Below are 24,850 nucleotides of genomic sequence, written 5' to 3' on the forward strand. Positions count from 1 at the left end.
GTTAATTGGCCCATTGTAAGGGAACAGCATGGAAGTGGCGCTATCGGCATCCAAACGTCGACTTTGTTTTTTATTTACATATACAAACAAGCTTTGCTCTGTTGGTAGTGGTTTGCTCTTGTAGTGTCAACCTGCTCACCGCAGCCGTGAAACTGCAGGGAGAGAGAGGGGAGGTGCTGGCGGCTGGGAGCTGGGGAACAGATGGCGAAGGCTGGCGATTTTTGTTTTTTAAATAGTCTGTTTCACTGGGAAGAAAATGAGTTGTGCAGGCTGAGGCGATGGCGCTTTGAGTCGTGGAGTTTTGCAAGTTGCAGCCCGTTCCTTTCTGCTAAATGAGTTGTGCAGGCTGAGGCGGTGGTTTTAGTATTCAATGCGAAGATCTCAAATGCGGGTTTAAGACGAGACACAGCCGTGAAACTGCAGGGAGAGAGAGAGAGAGAGAGAGAGAGAGAGGGGAGGTGCTGGCGGCTGGGGAGGGGGAGGAGAAATGCGAGCCTGGCTGTGTGCGGGGAGAGCGAGGGGAGGTGCTGGCGGCTGGGGGTGGGGATAGCCGCGGGAGGGAGCCTTGTCGCTTTCATGTGCATGCCCTTTTAATGTCAATGCGCTTGCGCATTGAGCTTAAATTTGACGGGCACTGCAAGGAATCGCCATGGATTCGCAAGTTGGTTAAAGTCTGTTTAAGCCTCTATAGTCTCGCAAGCTCAATACGCATGCGCATTGACAGGCGAGACCTAAAAGGAGCATAATCATTTTTCAAGACTAATTGGTAATTACCAAGGTCTTTGTATAGTTCAGTCACTTGTGATTTATTCCCATCAAGCCAAAAAATTGAGACAGAAGGAGGGAGAACTCTTAAAAATGGAGGTAGTCCTTTAAGAAAACTTCACTGACCAGTCTGAGAGGAGGAGCCTCTCCGGTCCCAGCATAGCCAAGATGTGAGCTTTTTTAGGTCGAGGACCTAAAGGCTGCGCTTGCGCAGTCTTTGGTCGGAGATTTAATGTTTTTTAGACGGGGCTTGAACCCGCCTCTCTCCTCCATCTCTTTTCCATTGGCTGGCTTCCAAAACGAAGGCCAGCCATTGGAGGGGAGGGGCATCACTCCAATCAAGCCCCGTCTCTTTCGGATTCGGGGCGTTTGCGTTCTGTTCTTTCCACTTTTTAAGCCCCGTCCCTTTTTCAGTGATGGGCGTTTTTTTCTGTTTTTTTCTTACAGGGCCGTTCTCCTGTTTATTTCGTTTCTTCCTTTGGTGCAGGTAAGCCTTGTCTGTCCGTACTTGTCTTTGTTTTTTGTTGTTGTTTCTTTTTTTAAGTAACTGTCTTTTTGTTATTATTTCCATTTTGTCTCTTTTTTTTCGTCAAATGTGTCTTTTTGTTTACTTTGTAGGTCTACCCTGTGTCCTGTCGTCTCCGTGTACCGTTGTCATCTCCGTGTACCGTCGTGCATGGACCGCTTTGCCCTGAATGTTTGCGTCTTAGAGGTAAGCTATTTTCTCTCTTTTTTCCTTCTAATTTGTTTTTCTTTGTTTATACTTTGTAGGTCTACCCAGTGTCGTGACTTTTACAATACACCCTCCGTGATCCCGCGATATACAGGTAACTGCTATATTTTTATATACTTAGAGATTGCGCTTGTGTTTTGTTATATTGTATTGAGTTTTTGTTTTGTTTTAATTAAATACCTATTTGTTTCTTTTAAATATATAGATATTCGTCAAATGTGTCTTTTTGTTTACTTTGTAGGTCTACCCTGTGTCCTGTCGTCTCCGTGTACCGTTGTCATCTCCGTGTACCGTCGTGCATGGACCGCTTTGCCCTGAATGTTTGCGTCTTAGAGGTAAGCTATTTTCTCTCTTTTTTCCTTCTAATTTGTTTTTCTTTGTTTATACTTTGTAGGTCTACCCAGTGTCGTGACTTTTACAATACACCGTCCGTGATCCCGCGATATACAGGTAACTGCTATATTTTTATATACTTAGAGATTGCGCTTGTGTTTTGTTATATTGTATTGAGTTTTTGTTTTGTTTTAATTAAATACCTATTTGTTTCTTTTAAATATATAGATATTCTTTAAATGTTTTTTAAATAGATGCATTTTTGACGAAAGTGCTTTCATTTGCGTTTTGGGGATAGTCGTCTTCGTTTACCTTCGTGCATGGACCGCTTTGCCCGGTAAGTATGCTGCTGTTTGCGTCTTAGAGGTAAGCCATTTTCTCTCTATTTTTCTTCTAATGTGTCTTTTTTGTTTACTTTGTGAGTCTACTCTGTGTCCTGTGGTCTCCTTGTACCCTCCCTGTACCGTCGTGCATGGACCGCTTTCGCTTTACCCGATATGTATGCTGCTGTTTGCGTCTTAGGGGTAATGCCATTTTCTCTCTTTTTGTTTCTTCTAATGTGTTTTTTTTGTTTACTTTGTAGGTCTACCCTGTGTCCTGTCGCCTCCCTGTACCCTCCCGTGATCCCGCGACATACATGTAAGTGCTATATTTCTGAATACTTTGAGATTGCGTTTGTGTTTTGTTACATTGTATTGCAGTTGGCTATTTTAAGTTCAAAATGTTTTGTGGTTGTTTTGCATTATATTGTATAGCTAACTGCAGAAGCCTCGTTCAACGTGACTTCCAGGTAAGTGTGCTTTTTGCCTAACTTTGTTATCCGATTCGTATTGTGTTTGGTTTTTGTTTGTGTTTATTTTTAACTTTGACATTTATGGAAAATATATAGCTTATTGTTTATTATATTTATTATTCGCTGTTTTTTGCGAAAGTGCTGTTCGTGTGCTTTGGGGGGAAGGTACCGCATTTCAATACGTCAGGGTGGGGCACGTATTTAATTTAATTAGCTGTAAGCGCCATCTTTGGGAGAGTTTGGAGCTTAAGGTAAGTGCTATCTTTTAAGAAGGTTTTCGGATTTGTCATTATTAGATGTATTTTGTGGTTGTTTTGCATTATATTGTATAGGTAACTGCAGAAGCCTCGTTCAACGTGACTTCCAGGTAAGTGTGCTTTTTGCCTAACTTTGTTATCCGATTCGTATTGTGTTTGGTTTTTGTTTGTGTTTATTTTTAACTTTGACATTCATTGGAAATATATAGCTTATTGTTTATTATATTTATTACTAGCTGTTTTTGGCGAAAGTGCCGTTCATGTGCTTTGGGGGGGAAGGTACGCAATTTCAATACGTCAGGGTGGTGCATGTTTTTAATTTAATTAGCGGTAAGCGCCATTTTTAGGAGAGTTCCGAGCCTAAGGTAAGTGCTGTCTTTTAAGAATGTTTTCAGAATTGTCACTATTAGATGTATTTTGTGTTTGTTTTTCCTTTATTGGTAACTGCAGAAGTGTTGTTCAACGGGACATCCAGGTAAGTGTGATTTTAGCCTGCCTTATTTGTTATCCAATTGGCATTGTGCTTGTTTTTTTGTTTGTATTACTTTAAAACTTTGCTATTTATTGTAGATATAGAGTTTAGTGTGTATAATATTGATTGTTTGCTGATTTTAGCGAAAGTGCTGTTCGTGTGCTTTGGGGGGAAGGTACCGCATTTCAATACCTCATGGTGGGCCACGTTTTTGATTTTATTAGAGGTAACCGCCATCTTTCGGAGAGTTTATTTATTTATTTATTTATATTTATTTATATTCTTATAGCGCCCCTGAATCAGCCCCGAAGGGGTATCTCCGCGCGTAGCTTCTGTAAGGTTTGAGAAACATAATAGGGGAGGACAGTGTAGGGAAGCAGAGGTAAATTAATCTAGGGTGAATAGGTGTGTTTTTAATTTTTTCCTAAAAGAGAGGAGATTAGGAATTTTTCTCAACTGTGGTGGCAGGGAGTTCCATAGCAAGGGGCCTTTGAGTGTGGGGGCCCGGCCTCCCTGTCTTGCTCTGGTCACTCTGGGCACCTGCATCAACATGGTGTTACTGGAGCGCAAGGCACGTCCAGGAGAGTAAGGGACAAAAATGTCTCTTAGGTATTTGGGACCGGACCCATAAATACACTTATGCATTATGCAACATAGTTTGAAGTTGACGCCTTGTCTCACCGGGAGCCAGTGAAGGTGAGAAAGGAGTGGGCGTGAAGGGGTTCGGGGGGGGGGGGCATTCAAGATGAGTCTTGCTGCAGTGTTCTGCACCACCTGCAATCTGCACAGTTGTTCTTGATTGGCAGAGATGAGTAGACCATTGCAATAGTCTACCCGTCCGATAACCAGTGCTTGTACCAGGTTTTCCTGTGGATGTCGGGCAGGAAGGGGAAAATGCGTCGTAGGAGTCCAATTACTCGGAAACATGTTCCCGTAACTTGACTGACATGGTCTTTTAGTATCAGTGTTTGGTCTAGACGCACTCCCAAATATTTGATGGTCTGTTTTGGCGCAGGGACAGGTCCTAGCTCAAGTGGCCACCAGTCCGGGGACCAGAGCAGGGTGGCCCCTCCAAACAACATGACTTCGGTTTTAGTCACATTGCATTGGAGGAAGTTCTGGGCCATCCAACCATACCACTTTGGAAAGATTGCATGACTGCAGGTGTGATGGTTTGGAAGGGAAACATCAGCTGGGTGTCATCAGCGTAGGAGATTGGGGAGAACCCGTAAGATCTTATGATGTCCGCCAAGGGGGCCACATATACGTTAAATAACGTGGGGCTCAGGCATGAGCCCTGTGGCACTCCCTTGGTGAGCTTCCTACAGGTAGATTTGTGGGAGCCTAATTTGACACCTTGTTGCCTATCTGTAAGAAAGCTTTCAAGCCACGCAAGGGCAGTCCCTTTTACTCCCACCTCCCTCAAGCGGCCGAGAAGGATTTTGTGCGACACCGTGTCGAAGGCAGCGGACAAATCCAATAGCACCAGAATCACTGAACTCCCCCTGTCAAGTGACATCCTGATGTTATCAGTTACTGACAGGAGGGCTGATTCGGTGCTATGGTTTGGCCTAAAACCAGATTGGGAGTGGTTAGGACCTTAAAGTAAGTACTGTCTTTTAAGAATGCTTTCTAAATGTTTTAAAAAGTTTTAATGTTTGGGAAATTATAACAGTAGTAGGTACTCCGTTTACCAAGTTTCACCCATCTTATTTTTTGTGCTGTGTCGTGTCGTCTCCATGAAAAACATCTTCTGCCTTGTGCTCTTTTAATGTGCTTTTCCGTTTCTTTTCCAGATCTATCACAGCTCGTGTTCAGTCCTCTTGTAATGTATTGTTTTGTTTTTTGCCATTAATTCTACAGCTTGTGTCCAGCTTGTGTCCTGCTGTGTCGTCTCTTTGCAGCGGCTAGTGTTTGTGTGTAGTCTGGTAAGCCATGTTCTATTTTGTGCACTTGTCATTTTTGTTTTGTTTGTTTTACATGTCTGTTTTCCAGGTCAACTCCGGCTCGTGTGTGGCTCTCTCGTCTCTGTGTAGCGGCTGGTGTTTGCGTACGTCAGGTAAGCCATCTTGTTTTTAGGCTACTCTGGTCTATTTTTAGGTTTGCTTTAAAGGTCTATCCAATATCATGTACTCTCTCTGCAGAAAAGTGTTTAAGGTAAGCAATCTTGTGTGCTGTGCTCATATAATGATCTTTTAAGGTTGTTTAATACCCTAAAGCTAAGATTATTTTACTCTTTCACATACGGTGTTTTACTTTTCTCGGATTGAATTTAACTGCACGTTTTCTTTTTTTTACAGGCAGACAATTTGGAGCCACATCGCTTTCAGATTAACACCATGCTTTGTGATTCAAGTTAGGCAGAAGTCGCACATCCCCACTAACGATTCTAACAACTCACAACATCCACAATCCTTTCATTCTTAGGGGCAGCCTCCTATCTACAATTAACATCCGGCTAGACAGCAACATCCTCACTAACAATTAAATACACTTCGTGCCTAGACATCCCTTTCATTATTACAAAATAGCACCGCACCCAAACATTTACATACAGCTACACAACATCTCACCTACATGCTGTTCTTCAACACGGAGTGTTGCCCTCCTTTGTTATTTAATTTAAGTTACTGCCATTTTTTTGCTTTCACAGTATTTAAACGAGAAAAGCAACCGTCAGAAACATTTCTTGAAACAACACCGACCGGTATACTTCGAGAGAGCTGCCCTATACCTGTTACCAAAAACAGTAAGTAACTTAGTGCATAGCAAAATAAAATAGGCTCTCTTATCAGCGTGTTAGCATTTCTTTGTAATTCTTGCTTTGCTTTCTGTACTTCGGCACCGAGAATTTGCTCGATTCCGATTTCTTCGGTGTCGAGTAAGTCTTCGACGTCGAAGCATGTTTCGGTTTCGACATGGAATGTTTCGATGCCGAGCTTTCTTTTGTATGTAGCTTCGGTGTCGATGTCAACCGTTTCTCGGATCCGACATGGTGGGAGGCCGAGAGTTTCGGTTTCTGTTTCGGTTTCGTTGCCGGGCCCGAAGGCGGGGCATGGGAAACTTTCTTCGGTGGTCTGACCGGGCTCGAAGGCGGGGTTGGTACCACACGGGGTCGTTTTTTTGGTAAGGGAACGTCGTCACTCACGGTTTGTTGGATGTCGATTTCCTCGACATCAGACTCGTTCCGTTCCGACCCCGACTCGTCTTCATGTTCCTCTTCTTCTTCGAGGTGCTGGTCTTCGAACAGCTCCGGGATTGCCTCTGACTGCATTCTTGAAACCTCGTGTGTTCGGGCTCAACGGTTTCTAATCGTCGACTTGGAGGAGAACGCTGCGCAGGCTTCGCAGTCCCTGGATTCGTGTTCAGGCGATAGGCAGAGATTGCACACCTCGTGTAGGTCCTTGTGTGGGAACTTGTGTGGGAACTTAGCACCACACGTTGGACATCTCTTAAATGGAGTCCTTTCCATGGACTCCGGGCTGGACTACGTCGAGAAAGGCCTCCCGGTCTCGTCGACTTAGAAGAAAATGTTTATTGTTGGAGTCGAAACGCGTCGGAATGAAAATGAAATTGTGTTCGATAACAATACCGTCGAATTGGAAAGGGAATACGCGCCGAAATATCACTTTTCCTCGAAGTCGATCTGGAGCGCTTCGATCCTCATCCGAACCCGATGGCAGAAAAAACAATCTAAGGATGGAGCCGATGCCCATGCGCACTAGCACCCAAAGGAGGAGTCACCAGTCTCGTGACGACAAAAGACTTCTCCAAGAGAAAAACAAGTGCAATCATCCAAGCCCAACACCAGATGGCGATCTATTCATAATGTACCATCTGCAGCCCATATGCCTCGGACATGTATTTTGCTGGATGCACAAATTGTTCATAGAAGACAATGACCAGGTGGAAAAGGGGGCAAGAAGGGTAGAAAGATTGGATTTTTTTGTTAAATTTCAATGCTTTTGTTTTCAAATAGTGTACACTGTTAAGCTGCCACATGTGTGAACTTATGCACATGAACAGAGAGTGAGATAATGTCAAGTCCAAGATGTATTCACCGGTTACCCTTCAAGATTACACGTTTAGCTCTTCACATGATCAACTAAGTTTGACAGTTGAACATGTGGAATCAATATATCAGTAGTTAAGAGTCAAATTGTAATAGTCTTTCTACATGTGGTGCAGTTGCACTCGTACAGACCTCTAACCTAAAATTACCTGAACAAACCAGGCCTTCATAACACTGGCTTAGTCAAGCCTGCAAACACCTGATTCAACTATAGAGTATCAGTATTAATATCGAAGTTTGTGCAATTGACCACAGCAATTTTTGTTACAAGCTAGTTGATTGAATATATACTGCCTCAAAAGTAGAGTGATCTCCATCTAACAGTACCTTTAGCTCCGAATCTCATGTAAAAACCAATATATAGATCCTTTACAATATGCCTTATATAAGCCCCTCTTTTGCACTGAAACAGGCAAAATCTTAGGAAACAGATTAAACTATACCTCACCCATAATGATTCTAGCATAACAATCCATCTTCAATCCAGCTATTTCATCCTTACTTCATCTCAATAGTCTGTACTGTAGTATTTGTACAGAACTGACTACCTCTATGTGGACTCTAAAGCACCTATTCACACGGACTGTAAGCTGCACTGTAAAGGGTGGGTGGTAAAAAGTTTTTTTTTCGTTTTGGGCCCTTGTGGACAGTGTTTTTGCGTCGTGAGTGATGACCAAGTAGGTGCAGTTCTCCTGTAATGGCACAATGAGCCTCGTGTTGTGATAGGTGAGTACATGTAAGTAGACAAGGAAATTAAAATGTTAGTATGAATAGAGTCTATAGGAAGCTGCACAACAACCTAGCAAAAGGGGCAACCGAATCCTGTGTGCACATAATCCAAGAAGGACTCTTAATCCACATGGTAACCTGCGCCAGGCACAGATGGGGTCAACGGCAAGAATGGTAACTTTCCATTTTCTTTTTTAGGCAAGAATATTGCCCACGGCTGAAAAAATACATCACTTCAATTAGGAAGGTAAGGAAGAGTAGTTGAGGCTGGCAACCCCAGCAGAAACCATACAATATTTAAAAGAGCAAGACTACCTACAACCCCCCTAGGTCAAAGGAAGCTAACATTTTGAGCAGGGTTTCTCGTTCCAAAACTCTCTCACAAACCTCAGTCGGGTAAACCTTAGTTGGATTATCCTTCATAGCCTAGACAGATGGTCTGCATACATAGGCCTGAGTGAGAGAATTAGGGCTTATTAGGTGGCTGCTCTCAAAGCACAAAAGCAATTGCCTACCTCATGACACTTTTTGGCCTACCTTGCGTTACCCTATAGCCTGCGAGACCAATGCTTATCTTAGATCCCTTAGTGCCCCTGGCTCTTTATAGTTTATATGAGTAGGCATCCTCCTTAAGTCCTACAGTTTCTTTGCACACAACTTCCTATTTCATCATTAGTAGAAAAACGGCATTTCATGGTAAAAAAAAGGAGACAATGTGGTAAAAGAATTATCCATCTCCCTTTATTTTGGCTAATACAGCAACATGGCATAAATTTATAATTTTTATTTTGTTCAACCTTAGCCCAGCTCTTCCTGACCTGTGAGCCTTGCAAAACTACTTTTATATACATCGCCACAAATTAACTTTCTTTTGATCTTCTTGGTCTGGTCCATTCCCCAACTCTCCTCTCCCTCATTAACTCTGCTCCCACCTTTAGCAAGAGTTCTTTAATATAAAACTAAAGTTGTGAATAGGTGTCATTACCTGTTCTATAAACTCCTAATTAAACCTTTCTGAATGCCTCCAGCCAGCAGTTTGCAGATTTATTGTGCTACATACCTGATAGAGCACAGTCTTTGCCAGTCTTGTTCTTACAAGAATTCTGCCTTGAGCTATGTAGTCACATTTTAGGGAAAAATCAACAGGGCATGTAGTCTCAACCTTCCAATTGCACAGATAGGACCACAATTTTCCATTACCGGGATTAGAAGATGAAAATATGCAGAACCATGAATGCTCAGGATCTCTAACCCCAACCCATCATCAAAGTAGATGTTACAAATGTCAACTATTCAGTTGATATTCGGGGCAAGCAGGGTCAATCTGTGAGTTTCAGCCCTATCTTCATGGTTCAGTTGCTATGTGGAAGAACGTCTGTAATATTTGAATTGAGTAACTAAAATCCGAACTGTTCAAGAATCATTAGGGCACTAGTCAAGAATATCACCGTTCATAGTTGTGCTTTGCTGTTATGATTAAACCATTCTCTTGTATGTTTACAGAGTGTGTTTGGTACAACACTGTACAACACAGACACAAACGTAATTTTAGCAAATATACCATCAACCACGGAATTCTTGCTGTAACAGAATGATACCTTGCTGAAACGTGCTTTTCAGTTCGACTACTCAATGAGTTATTCAACAGGCTAATCTTTCTAAGGAACCCAACCTATGCTTGAATGTGGTATTGATTTTATTTTGTTCTTTCAGTGGGCAAGATGACGTTTAATCAATAAAAAACACACAGAAGACACTGGCTGAAAATCTGGCCTTCTAATTAACTGGATCAAAACTCAACTTTTTGAGCTCGATCCACTTATCACAGGATTTCGTGTTACAATTGCTGTTTTTACAGTGCTTGTGAGATTAGGCAAATTTGGAGTGACAGTTTTCAGGCTAGCCCCCAGGCTCCTCTGTTGAGCAGCATTTTGGAAGAAGCTACAACGCTATTATGCATCAAACTCTTCATCAAAGCAACCGTCTGGTCTCAATTTCTTCAAATATTCTATAAATCTATTAGTCATCCCTAAATTGTGATTTACAGCATTTGTATTAAACGGATCAGGCTGGCTAGACAGTCCAAATAGCCAAACTTTATGCACTATTTCTTAATTTACTGCATGGCAGTTTAACTATGATCTCTTTGGAAAGATGTGGTTGGACACAGCATCTCCAACTGATGTCCTCCTGTTTCTAGAATGATATTCCACAGTGATGTTTGCTCTACACGGATAATTTCTTATTTACATTTGCTAATGTTTCTATCAACTTATCTTGCAGCAAGAACGAGTGGGCTCTAGCCACACATCACAAGTTTTACCACAACCTGCAATGTGTGCTTCCCTCCGAAATAAACGTGGTGTTGATGAAACACAATCTGTTACTCGTTCAAGATCTACTTTCTGATTCAGTCTCTACATAATTCAATAGACTCCAGGACGACAGGGGTGTTTCTTTATCTCAGTATGCATAATATTGACACTATAAGCATGTTAAGGACTAACACTGGTACAGATTGTCATCGCTCCCATGATTGGGAATCAGCCTTTACAAAAAGGCATTTACCACGTTGTGCCTTTACCATGCATGTTTTTACCACATATATGCCTTTACAATGAATGCCTTCACTATGCATTTAAGATACATTAGGGGTGGGGAGTGGCCTTACCCCACAAAAACATTGTATATATATATATATATATACACAACAAAAGAGAAAGCACAGGGTATAAGGCAATAATGATTGCACCTATCAGTAATATGGTTTATGTAATCAAAAATCCGGGTGCTAAGGACCTGAAGCTCAATACCCCTAAGCTTCCAAGGAAAATTTCTACAATTTACAATACAACTCAATGATCCAGCACCCCACAATAAAAAGTCATCAATGAACAAATGTAGCAGAAATTAGAATCCATTCAGCTGGTCTTTTTTTATAAATGTTCTTTATTCATTTTCTTCACAAGACCGTAGCCAACGCGTTTCGTCCAATAGGACTTCTTCAGGGCTACAAATAAGTATATAAAATATAAATTTACAATGCTATTTACAAATTGAAAAGGACATATACTTATATACAATTCGGATATATACAACAAGTAACGTCTATACAATATTGGAGCCTCTGTTGACCTATTCTGACTGTCTTCATCACATGTATATAATACATCATCAGCCTCACACATTTTTATATAAAGTCACCTGCTGAAAGAGCATATTTAATAACACCAGTCTGTTCTATCTAAAAAGAATACTGGGTGAGAGTCTATTCTAATAAGATTCTCCTTTTGTAGGGAAAAGAGACAATTCAAAAGAGGAGGTTCTCAAGGAACATCTATTTAATAACACATTCTTGCCCCCATTAATCACATGTGTATATTATTTCAAGGCAAGCAGAACATAAGTTTGCTTTAGAGAACAGAACAAATGACAAGAGCTCTACCCCCGGGCCACCCATTCCTTGTCTACCAAATGTCTCTATGAACAATGTTAACATGACAAGGATATGTCATAATTTTCCAACCTATATCAATAGATCACCCTATTTCAAAACACAATATTTTATATTCTGACATACCTTATCAATTTCCAGTGTTGTCTTACCTGTACTACCGGCTGTCTACACTTGATAGACGTTCTTATTAATATTTTTCTGCAAGTTCATCTGGTCCATGAGAATATAGACCAGATGAACCTAGCGAAAAAAATTAATGTTTGAAATAGTGTGATCTATTGATATAGATTGGAAAACTATGAGATGAAAGCAGAACTGGTCCTTAGAACCAACCTATCCGCATGAATGGTTAGGAAAGAAGGTTTGGAGCTAAGAGCCTGAAGCTCGCTTACCCTCCTAGCCGAGGTAATGGCAATCAAGAAAGCCATTTTAAAAGAAAGAAGCCTCATCAGGCAAGAATAAAGAGGCTCAAACGGTCAAACCATTAAAAAAATAAGGACTAAATTCAGATCCCACTGAGGCATAATGAAAGTAGTGGGAGGGAACTTATTTGTAAGGCCCTTAATAAACCTCATGACAATGGGGGACTTAAATAAAGACAGCTGGTCCGGCAAACATATAAAGGCCGACAAAGCCGATCAATAGCCATTGACCGTAGCCACAGCACAACCTTGTTGTGCCAATGAAAGAAAACTCAAAAAGGTTAGACAAATAGGCCTTAACAGGGTCAATGTCTCTCTCTCCGCACCACTTTACAAATCTAGACCATCGGGAAGAGTAGACAGATTTAGTGGAGAGTCGCCTGGATGATAAAATAACGTCCACTATATCTGGCGGGAGAGAGAAAGAACTCAGGTTGCTCCGTTCAATCTCCAAGCATGAAGGTGCAGGCTCTGGAGGTGGGGGTGTGGAACCTGCACCAGCGACTGCGAGAGGAGGTCTGCCCTGAGAGGGAGACGCAGAGGAGAGTGCGATGAGAGGTGAAGTAGATCTGTGTACCACACCATTGTTGGCCAATCCGAGCGATCAATATAACTTGGGCCCGGTGTTGGCAAATCTTCCTCAGAACCCGAGGAATCAAGGGTATGGGAGGAAATGCATAAAGGAGTTGTGAGCTCCAATCTATCTGAACGTTCCCTGCATTCGACTCTGGAGACTGCAGAACAATGGGCAGTGAGCGTTCTCCTGAGTGGCAAACAAGTCCAACCGAGGAGACCCCCACATCTGAAAGATGCGATGGACCACCTCTGGATGAAGCCACCACTCGTGATCGGCCGTGTAACGCCGACTGAGACTGTCTGCACGAACATTTAGCACACCGGCCAGATGATTTGCAAAAACACAAATCCGTTGGCCCTGAACCCAAGACCAGAGTCGCAGAGACTCTTGGCAAAGAAGATACGACCCTAAACCTCCCTGCTTGTTGATGTACCACATCGCAATAGTGTTGTCCGTTAGGATCTGAACCGACTGACATTGAAGGGAAGGGAGAAAGGTATTGAGGGCCAAACGTATCGCCCGCAGTTCCAGTAGGTTGATATGGAGCAACCTTTTCTCTGGAGACCAAAGACCTTTGATCTCCAGATCCCCTAGATGAGCACCCCGCCCTAGAGTGGAGGCATCCATGACCACTGTGGCCACTGAAGGAGGAGACTGAAAGGGCTTTCCTTGTGACAGGTTGCCCTGCACACTCCACCAAGTCAGCTCCGCTGCAGCTTCTCTGGAGATTCTGATCTTCTCCCCAAGATCTCTGCTGCACTGATACGACTGCCTGATGAGGCACCACTGGAGTGGCCTCATGTGCTAGCGTGCATGGTTGACCAATAGAACCTGGGGGCACCGGCATCAGTTATTTATAGACTCTAATGCGCTCAGAACGCTGCGGCCAGACTCCTAACCGGTTCCAAATCGAGATGCTCTGCTAAACAAGCACTCAAAAGCCTGTACTGGCTTCCAGTTAAAGAAAGGATCACTTTTAAGACCTTATGCATCTCACACAAAATAATGCAAAGCAGAGGCCCCCCGATACTGAGATCCTTCGTCAAACCCCATAACTCTAACAAACAACTCAGATCAGACTCCCTTTCCCTTGCCAGCGTTCCCAGAATAAAAAAGTCCCGATCCGGGGGCGCTTGTTCTCCTACAACGCCCTAAAACTGTAGAACGCTCTCCCACTTGCCATCCGGAGAGAACACAATCTTTTGGCCTTTCGTAGGCAACTAAAAACTTGGCTTTTCCCATAAACTGTCACTTCTTCCACTCCCCCTCTGGAACTTCAGGTCATGTCAGCGCTGGGACGCCCTAGGGTAGCTACGCACTTTACAAATCCCAATTCAAAATTCAAATTCAAAATAGAATGCAGGAAGCAAACAGACCTAGCAGGCGTAGAACCTTCAGAACTGGAACAACCGCTCCCTCGTTAATCAAAGGAATCATCTCCTGTATGTCGAGAATCCTCTGCGGAGGCGGGTATGCTCGACACACAGTTGTGTCCAGTATCGCCTCTATGAACAGGCTGTGCTGAGAAGGCACCAGGTGAGACTTGGGTACATTTATTGAAAAACCCAATTTGAACAACAGATGAGTTGTCACGTGCAAGTGGCGCGAAACTAACTCTGCAGACTCCGCTTTGAGCAGCCAGTCGTCCAGGTAGGGGAAAACAGGCACGCCTAACCTTCTGAGATGAGCAGCTATCACTGCCATCACCTTTGTAAAGACCCGGGGTGCAAATGAAAGACCGAACGGGAAGACCGCAAACTGGTAGTGTTGCGACCCCACCGTGAACTGGAGATATTTCTGATGTGACTTCAGGATGGGAAGATTAAAATACGCATCCTGCAGATTGATGGACACCATCCAGTCTTCCTTTTGGAGTGCAAGTAGAACCTGAGCCAAGGTCAACATTTTTAACTTCTCCTGCCTAAGGTAAAGGTTCAAAATACTGAGGTACAAGATTGGTCTCAAACGACCATACTTTTTGGGGATCAGGAAATACCGGGAGTACCAACCCTGACCCCTTTCTTGCTCCGGAACCACCTCTATCGCACCTTTTTGAAGCAAAGTAAGAACCTCCTGCTGTAAAAGCAGTAAGTGGCCCTCTGAACACCCACCCTGGCGAGGAGGGTAAAGCGGAAGACACTCCAAAAAGGGAAGGGCGTACCCATTCTCTACAAAATTCAAGACCCAACGATCGGACGTGATCTCCAATCTTGTAGAAAGTGGGACACCCGACCTCCAACCGGACCAACATGTTCTAAGATGGGGGATCTAGAACTGCCTTCCTTTTGTACCAACGGTGGCGGGAGGGGAGGTAGAGGAGGAGAAAGAGGATTGCTGACGATTTGCTCCCATGAGACCTCTTTTATTTTTTCCTCTGTATGATTTGTACAAGTGATTCTGTTGGCTCTGCTGAGATTGCTGGTGGACACAAAAGGAAGCAGATCTCCCAAAGCCACGATATCTTTTGTAGCCATAACCTCTGGACTGCACCTGAAGACCTAGAGATCCTGCAGTAGCCCTACTGTCTTTAAAACGTTCCAAGGCTGAATCCGCCTTCGAACCAAACACATCACAGGACAGATCCAACAAAGTCTCCTGAACATCAGCTGAAAATCCAGAAGACCTGAGCCATGCCTGCCTCCTAGTTGCCACAGAAGACCCCATCACACGAGCCACAGAGTCAGTAGTGTCCATGCCTGACTGAATCACTTGACGTGCTGCAGTCTGTGAATCCGAAAGGACTACCAAGAAGTTGGCACGATCCTCCTCAGGCAACTTCGGAGCCAATTGAACAACAGAGTCCATCAATGCATGAATGTATCTCCCAAGAAGGCAAGTTGCATTAGTAGAATTTAGAGCCATACTGGCAGAAGAGAACACTTTCTTTGCAGCTTGCTCCGTCTTCTTCGAATCCCTATCACCTAAAATGGTAGGGAAAGCACCAGAAGACTGCTTTGAACAAGAAGCCTGGACGATTAAACTCTCCGGTGTCAGATGTGAAGACAAAAACGCCAAATGAGCAGGCCTATACCTCCTTGAGATAGAATGAGATGCAGCCGGAGCAGATAAAGGCTTCTGCCAAACCTCTAAAATTGGATCTGTTAAAGCTTCTGTTAGTATGTTGGACTTTATCTCCGCTGAGGAAGTTTAAGGGCCAATAAATCAGCTGCCTTCCTTATCACACGGTATGGTGCAACGTCCTGAACAACACCTCCAACTTGCAGATGGTAGGTTATACTCAGGGGAAGTACTGAGGCCACTAGCTTCATGAAGGCCTTCGAACTCATTCATGGAGTACACAATTTCACCTTCCTCCTGATTTTATAAATACTCCTCATCCTCAAGTAGTCTCTGTGCCTCTCTCATTAAGCGTTGTTCTGGCAACGGTGTCGATGGAGCCACATCAGGCGCCAGAGAAGACATCAAGGGCATTGATGGAGGAGCCTCGGCGTAGAACCTCGACGTCGACCGAACTCGATTTAGTGCCGATTCAGCAGCTGAAGGAGAACGAGGAGCCGGAGTGGAGGATCTCGGCGCTGGGAAATGCCAAGCCGGAGTCGGCGGCAAAAACACCCAGGTTGTAAGCTAATGGTCCCACGAGGCCGGAAGGCACGCCAGATGGAGTCGAGGCTCTGGCAAACATGTCAAACATCGCATTTAGAAAATGCGAAGAATCAGCCCCAGGAGCAGGAAAAGGAGGATATGGATCCGTACCTTCCTGAAAGGGAGTCACCTGAGGCCGAACTGGAGCCTGTGAGGCCAGGGACGGCTCCCGCACAATTGAAGTCTCACAAGGCGCCGGTGACGTCGCTGGAGCCGGTGAATCTTCATGTTGCTAACAAAGATCTGAAGGCGGCGACGCCGCTGCCAGAGATGGTACTGGCGTCGCCTGAGGAGAAGGAGATTGAAAGATAAAGTCATTCCTCCGAGGTCGCTTTGCTGGAGTCGGCGACCTTGATCTCGAAACCCTTGCCTTCGAAGAAAGATGACGCGAGGTATGTCTTCTCATGGATTTCTTGTGCTTCTTCGACCTCGAAGTGTGAGAAGACGACAACTTCGACCTCTTCCGACCTCCCTTCTCCTTCTTGGCTTTGGCCATAAATAACTGGGCCTCACGCTCCTTAATCGCCTTCGGATTCATTTTCCTACAGCTTCGGCATTCCTCAACGTCGTGGTCCGAAGATAATCACAAAAGGCAGTCATGCTACGGGTCCATTCATTTTCCTACAGCTTCGCCATTCCTCAACGTCGTGGTCTGAAGATAAGCACCAAAGGCAGTCTTGATACGGGTCCGTAATCGACATATGCCCGCCACACTCTCTGCAGGGCTTAAATCCTGTTTTCCTGGAAGTAGCCATCTGAAACAATTAAGAGATACAAAGTTTTCCTTGAAGAAAATGGAGAGCCCTAGAAAAAACCGTTAAACGTCGACGGCACGGAAAAAAGGGAACAGACGTCAGCACGCCTAAGAGGTCCTTTTGTGGCTCCAATGACGTCAAGCGGTGCCGCGTGCGGAGCTGGTCCGTTGTGACCTCCTCATTGGCGTGGGGAGAGCTAGGAAAGAATTTCCCGCAGAATGCTGGTGCAGGGGGTATTCAAAAGGTGAGGAATTCACAGGCAGAAGTATCCATCAGAAACCATATGTGTTATAAAAATGTACAAGGTAAAAAATGTATGGTAAAGGTACGAGAAGTATTTCCCTGTGTTGTTTCATCATACAACCCCCTGATCACACTTCTCCCAAACACAACCTCTAGCTTTAAAAATTATATGGATAAAAATGTTATGCCACACCATACACTTTGAGTCTGCCTAAAGACCACTTCATACAGCGTAAATGGGGTCTGCAACCAGCTCTGAGCAAACAGGTGCAACCACCATCGATCCGACACACCTGGTCAAGTAGCTAATTTGGGGCAAACATCACCATTGAATTCTTATATGGTGTGGCTTTGTTGGGCTGGTGACTAAGGGCCATCAAATTGCTGCAATTGCTGCAATCACTGCATCTAGCGTCACCTTGCAATTAGCAGCTAGGCAGGGGCACCATGATGGAGAAAGGTCTCACTACACCAATGTTAAAATCCAATGCTACTGAATCAGCTGTTTATACTCCTTTCTTTTTTTATGAATACAAAATTAACTGTGGATAGTTATATGCATGTTGAAAGAAATTAAGTGTTTTCTTAAATGCCATAGCACAAACTTGTAATGTAATGTAATGTAATGTCTCCATTCAGCCTAATTAGTATTGTAACCAAAAGAAATATGGGTTTTACGAAGGATCAACTAAGCCAAGTAAATTTTAGCACTGATCTTTAAGTCAACCGCGAGCAGTGTGTAAACTATGGAGGCAAGCTTTTGGCTTTAAAGCACTCTTACCATTGGAGGAGCCGCCTGCTCCATTATCCTCAGAATAAGATTCTGTGATTGTTCTCTTACTTGGTCTTTTCCATCTCCCAATCGATCCATTAGCGCTATAAGAACTGCAAAGTAAAGAAAATTAAATTGTCATTTTCAGTTAATACAACCCTATTGTAAGTAATAGAATAACAGTACACATACTAATTTCGGATGCATAACAGAAAAATATCATCACAGCACTGACGCAAATCGAAGAGGCATATTTTTCATCAACTACACCATCCTAAATTTTCCGATACAAGTGACTGCAGATTTAGATTTAATGTAATGAGGGAATTAATGGAAGGTTAAATGTTTGCTACTATCACAATGGAAATTTCACATCCATAACAACTACAAAATCACTCAACAGGATGAAGCATTCAAAACTGTGTATATCTCCTTGGAAACTGTGCACATCTCCTTAATGATGTGCTTTTATGACCTACTTAGAAGGTACTGCCATTACCCATGCACATCACCTGGGCACCTAAAGCTCTGATCTGCAAATGTTGTAAAAATGCTTTGATAGAGACAGCCTGAAGCATTGAACTGTGGATGAAGAATGGTTGTTGGTAATGTGATGAAGTCAAAGTACAATGTCTTGGGTACTACCATGGTGGGTATCCATTCTTGTTAAGTAAAGAGGGGCTAATAGCATAAAAAGATGGAATAGTTCAAAGGCACAAAGTACCTTTTAATTTGTTTGAGGATTCGGCATTGCCATGGAAAGTATTAATGCATCCTCAGGTACAATAACTATAGCTACCAGAGAAAAGTGGAAACCATATTCACGTCACAGACTAAATAAGTTCAAATTCAGGTAGAGTATCCCATACTTCTTTCCCTTTTTTAATCAAATTGTTATTTTATTGGAATTATTTGTAAATGATCGAACTAACCCAAAATGTCATGAGAGCATCACACACAGCGAGCAGTATGCCACTTGTGGAAGACATGAAAGTTTGTTTACAAGAGCTAGTTTCTAAACTGTGATCATGCTCAGGATTATTAGGGACTCCATCTCTATTTTATCTAATGCCTGTGAGAAAATACCACTTTTTGCGAGGCCACCCCCATTTTTTTTGCTGACTTTTATTCCTGACTCTGCACACTGGAGCACTGCTGTCAAGTACCCATTGTATGAGCTCAGAGCCCTACAGCATGTAGAAATTGGATAATCCCCAATTAGCTAATTTAAATTTCCTGGAATGCCACATTATATGGTGAGGAAATACACACCTAGCATAAACAGTTAAATGTACTCTGTGGACTGCAGCACTTATTGTGCCACTCACTAGTGTGACTAAGGAAAACTTGGCTTCAGTGTAAAACCTGCAGTGTGACCTGTTTAAATCTCGCTCTTAAATATGAAGTCAAACCTATGTAAGCCATGTAGCCCACAAGGTAGAGTGCTTAGTATTTAAAAGTGGGACGTGCAGAAAATTAATGGTATCATGTCCTTACAGCTACGAGGCAATAAAAGCTACTTTTACTGTGGAAGGCCTAACTGTCATTTGTAGAAACATATTACAGTATCAAATACTAATACTGCTGTCACAGGAATGGGACAAACAGATAAAAAAAATAAGCAACTATTTAATAGTTATTAAAAGTCCCATCCATTGAGAGGTTAGATTTTTTTTATAAATATTAATGAAAAATAATTTTCTAAAGTCATCTTTATCCTGTCTGGAGTTCCTGGAGGCCCATTTACGTTAGCTGTCCAACTTCTCTCCCAGCTTGTACCTGACATGATTAAGGTGGGAATGTGGTAAGAAAACGCTCATACAAGCAAAGAATAGGTTGACTTGAATGGGAATAGAGGACTCCTTTGAATGCCACAGAATATTGGGGGCTGTGGGCATCCTGTGACAACATGCTGTCAAAACCTGCTCGACAGGTCTGTTGAGTCACATATAACACACAGGCGCACTTAAAAGGTAAAGAACAGGAAGGCAAAGCAATTCTTTTTGTAGCTTCAGTCTGGTTGCTGAAGGTCCATGCTTTTGTCCTACTAAACGTCTGTGTTGGTTGGTTATGGGCACTGTGCTTGCATCAAACTGGATTTTAGTGTAAGACGAGAAAAGATACTGGAGATTTTCCTAGAACAGTCACACTCACAACCCCAGTTCTTCAGACCCCAAGTTTAGTGTGATAGAAGACCTTTATCATCTTGAAAACGCCCTGGTATACGGCATTTTGTGCCTATTTGCAGTAAGCCAAACAGGAACTACTGAAAAATCGACAAACGTTGCGCCCCCGTTAACTTGTATCTCATAGATGAGGGGGTGCAAAGGAGTCCTATCTATCATCTAGCTAGTGCCAGGTTTAAATGCGGCTCCCCGAAAGACGCCATCAGAACTCTATTGGACTTGCAAAAGGATACAAGACACAATGAACCTGCTATACTCTGCATCTTTGAACAGTGAGATGGGTCTGGAGAAGGTGCAGCCCTTTCCAAGTGAAATCCAAGGACAGAAAGCTCTCCATGGTTCACAAGGCTGATCTCCTAGGTAGAACATACAAAAGCTAAAGAGGACATTTCTATGAAGAAACTCAGCTGACCAGTAGCAACTGGGCTTTAGCTCTGCCCTCTGCCTGACAATCTACTGGTACTCCCACTGAGGTTCAGGGGTTCTCATAAGAGTATTCCTGTGCGCGTTTTGGCACCAAACGATGTCTGGGAACATTTTCAAAACGTTTTTTCTACAGAGCTGCACGCAAACCAAACTCAAAACGTATCAGACAGGAAGTTTCATGGCGTCAGACTGAATTTCAGGTTTATCAAACACAGAGTTTCTTTTTCAGATTGGGACTTAGAAACGGTTTTAAACTTACCTACTTCCAGGCCCTAGCGGGGCCAATCTACTTTGTGAATCCGACCCATGCTGCATTGTGGTCAGCTTTAATTTGCACCTAGGTCACACGCTAGAGTGAACTACTGACCACAATTGGTGCTTTGAGCATCAATCGGTTATTGTCTCTTAAATGTTTTTTTAAAACCCATATCTCTGGTTTCAGTTTTAGGATTTTTAGCATTTTGGTGTAATTTTGTTAATTACAATTTACTCTATTTTTATCAATTGGAGTGAGATTTTTACTGAATTGTGTCTTTGAAGTTTTACCTCTTTGGGTTCTTTTAAATGGTTTACATGTTTTTACTAGGTTAAGCCTGTCTGCTATGGGCCACACCCACCAGGGGTTGAGCTTAAGTTTAAATTGCTGAAATATTTGCCTGGAACTAACAAGTCAGTGAACTTATTACTTCCGTTGGACATCAATCCACCTAAAATTATAAAACATTTTCTCACAATGCCTACTTACAATCATTACAACAGACCAGTTTTGGTGGGTAAATACACTATATGGATTTTTCTATTGTCATGGCTATAAAGAATTGAATAATTTTTCATGCCCTGGTTTTCCTTTCCCAAACCAGTGGAAACCTCATCTACTTTTGTTGTCCCCCAAAACTATTTTCTATTATGGTCTGCAAAGTGTTTGGTAACTGCCTGGTTAATTGTAAAAAGGACTCATTTAGAACAAAAACTATTTTACATTTTATTTTTTGAGTTCTTATTTAATCAGTTAGATGTAATATTTGTGATTTTGAACATAACCAGACTAGTTACATGCTTAGAAATATTTCTTTTTTCTTTAATTGTTAAAAAATGTAATCTTTCTAATCATCAAATAACCTTGAAGCTTCTTGCTCTAACATCCCCAGAGGGATAATCCTTCTCATTATCCTAGGGCACCCTAGAATACCACCAGCAATCCAGATGAGGAGCAATCAAAGACTACTCTCAAAAGACCCCTCTGCCATCAAGCAACTCTTTCAAACGCTCCCTCAAATTCACTTTCTAAATAACCATTTTAACACCACTTTACTATTTCATTCCACACTCTAAAACCCTTCGCTTCAGATTCTGCCCCCTACTGCTAAGTAATCAAACCTTCATCAGCTATACATTTTTAACAGCCTCACCTAACACTTCCCCCACCATCTGCTCTAACTCTCCACCCTACAACCTCCCCTCCACCCGGCATAACTACTGACTCACAAGACAGACTACCTCACAACAACGGAAATCTGCATTCAACTCCAAACCACCTAGCAGCTATTTATGGCTAACATTCAACCCCGCTCTGGCTTCTATCCAGTCAATGTCCTTAACGGCTGCTCTTCATACCTCACCCTTTATTCTATCAACCACCCTTACAGCTGGACTACTGGACTACAAAGCTTTTTCTCAAATCTAACCCAATCAAACTTGTACTTCATCTACTGGATGATCCTGGAGAAGAGGGAAAATCAAACCTAAAGATTCAATTGCAAAGCTTGCCAAAACATGAACTCTAGGAACCAACTCATCAAAAACAATGCAGCCAATCTCAGGACAAAATCTGCATAAAAACAGTGCAGAGAACCAAATAATTAAGGCTTCCAAAGGACCTACAGCAAAGACATACAGGCCGCAGTAACTCTCAGACAGAAAACCTGTGGATTACCAAGAGCATCCAGTAGATTTAAAACAGAAATGCTCTACTGCTCTACCACAGAGTTATTCAAATCCCGGAGCACAGAACAAATGAAAGGAGTGCAATTCAGCGTTCTTTCCCAAATTCCCTACATTTTAAAGATGAATAATTATCAGGACAACCTAGCGTAGTGGAATACAAACTACTGTCCAGTCACCCCCAAAAGCAGATGCACTGTATCCTAATCAAAGCTAGATATTTAGGGAAGAATGGCATCCACATACATGACCTAAAAAGTAGGATACTGATTTTATAACCAAAACATGGATGTTAAATGATGCTGCTGCCATACTAAATGAAACCATTCCTAAGAAAAAACCAAATAAAATACAGGAACTGAGTACCAAATAGTGCATAAGATGCTAGGCATGGTGCATAAAATCTCTCCAACGACTACTATAATCAACTACTAAACAACAACAGTCCGATACATTTTCATTTTTCAGGTGTTTATAACTACCAATTTTCAGTCTCATTCATTTAAATCTTCAGGCCAACTTCACTAAATAGAGCTTTCACTAAGACCTTCTGGACTCTGTATCGGATATCACTGTTGGCTGCTGTAATCTCTGTAGCCTTGGAGTCATCAACATCTGGTTTGAGTGAATATTCAACCGACTTCAAACCTACTAAATATCTTTAAAGCACTCGGTTAGTACCACAGGCCACTGGGAAACATATGACACTGACCATATCCTTCATGTCCTATTCACATCAAAGGACCTCATTTTTGTGGGTGATCTAAAGCCTGTCTCATGAAGCGACCATTATATCATTAAATTCAATTTAAATTTGTCAATGGGATCACCAACAATCCAAAATAACATGTCCATTAACAGACCTTCTATAGCAACACATTCTAGGAACAAATGTCTATGTGCTTTCAGGTGGTACCCCCCCCCCCCTTTACCGTGCTGTTGTCCTATCCAGGTGTCGCAATCGGGATTCAATTACCTGGGTATTTTTATAACCTTAGATCCTGTGGCTCGTTATGATCGTAACCTGCTCCCTCCCCTCCAGAGGTTAAAAACTGACGTAGCGGGCTGGCTCAGGCTACCGATTTCACCGCTTGGGCGCGCGGCCCTCTTTAAAATGATGTCATTACCGCGATTTTTATACGCGCTCCAGAATATTTTCGATGTTGTTCCGGCGAGTTATTTTCGGGAGGTGGAGAGTTTGCAGAGGCGATTGATTTGGAATGGACGATCGCGTATTGCCCTCACCAAGCTCACGCTTCCTTGGTACGACGGAGGTATAGCACTTCCGGATATCAGGCGATATTACTGGGTCTCTAAGTTGGGAGCGATTAATCATGGAATGTATGGACCTGCCTCTAATCCTGCATTCGAGATGGATAGGTACCTGTTACCGAATGGGGACTACAACAGGGCCCTTTATTCCAAAGCAGCAGGTAGGGAACTCTCTGGACCTACCAGGATAGCGGTGCGAGTGTGGTATGATGCGAGTGCGGCAACGGGATGAGGGGGGATCGCCTGACCCGTGCGACTCGGCTTTATGCGTCTGAAAGACTGGGTTCCCTGTGGAAGACTAAAGGATTTGAAAAATGGGATATGATTGGCATTAGCAGGGTGAGTGACCTGTGGGTCAAGGGTAAAATCAAGGCCTTCGAGGCACTAAAGGTAGAGTATGAGCTGAGTGCTAGAGAATTCTTCCGTTATGCCCAGATTACCCACGCGCTGAGGTCGGTTTTTCCTGAGGGCACTAATATTCCTGAATCCTCCCCACTAGAAGATCGGGTGCTTGACGGCCACATGCCCGACAGCACCATTTCTTTGATATACAAGAAATTGATTAATAATCGAGCGGATCTGTTGGTGCGGCTACGAGCGGTTTGGACTAGCGATGGTTTGGAATTGGACGGCGAGGACTGGCAGTCGGCGCTATCCTCACCGAAAGAGGTTGCTATTCCAACCCGTCTTCGATTCGTCCAACTTAAAATCCTACACCGGATATATGTCACCGGCCCGCGCTCGATTCACACGGGTTATTGAGTAGATGGGTTATGTAAGCGTGGTTGTGGATTGATTGGCACCTTCCTCCACATAATTTGGGAGAGCCCGGGAGTAGTGGAGTTCTGGAATCGAGTGCATGCTGTGATGGAAAGAGTCACAGGGGTGGTATTGCTGCCCGTAGCAAGGAGTTGCCTGTTGAATGTCTGGGAACCGAATGACTATGACGTGGCACAGACTCAGTGGGCGACCCTTGGGAATACGATTGCTAAGAGACATCGCGCAGTTGTGGGGCTCCCAGCGGCCACCCACGGTCTTGGCG

General features: G+C 43.1%; 1 protein-coding gene across 36 annotated transcripts in view; it reads right to left on the reverse strand.

The window, feature by feature from the left end:
• The window catches only part of CLASP2 (cytoplasmic linker associated protein 2), a 1,795,600-nt gene that overhangs the window by 1,549,233 nt on the left and 221,517 nt on the right, over positions 1-24,850 (reverse strand). For all 36 annotated transcript variants that reach the window (XM_086964693.1, XM_086964694.1, XM_086964709.1 and 33 more), the window contains exon 3: positions 17,993-18,096. In XM_086964693.1, the coding sequence (XP_086820819.1) occupies positions 17,993-18,096 (104 nt within the window). The remainder of the gene's footprint in view (positions 1-17,992; positions 18,097-24,850) is intronic.

This window comes from Lissotriton vulgaris, chromosome 4_1, assembly GCF_964263255.1.
Source record: "Lissotriton vulgaris chromosome 4_1, aLisVul1.2, whole genome shotgun sequence".
NCBI classification, from domain to species: domain Eukaryota; kingdom Metazoa; phylum Chordata; class Amphibia; order Caudata; family Salamandridae; genus Lissotriton; species Lissotriton vulgaris.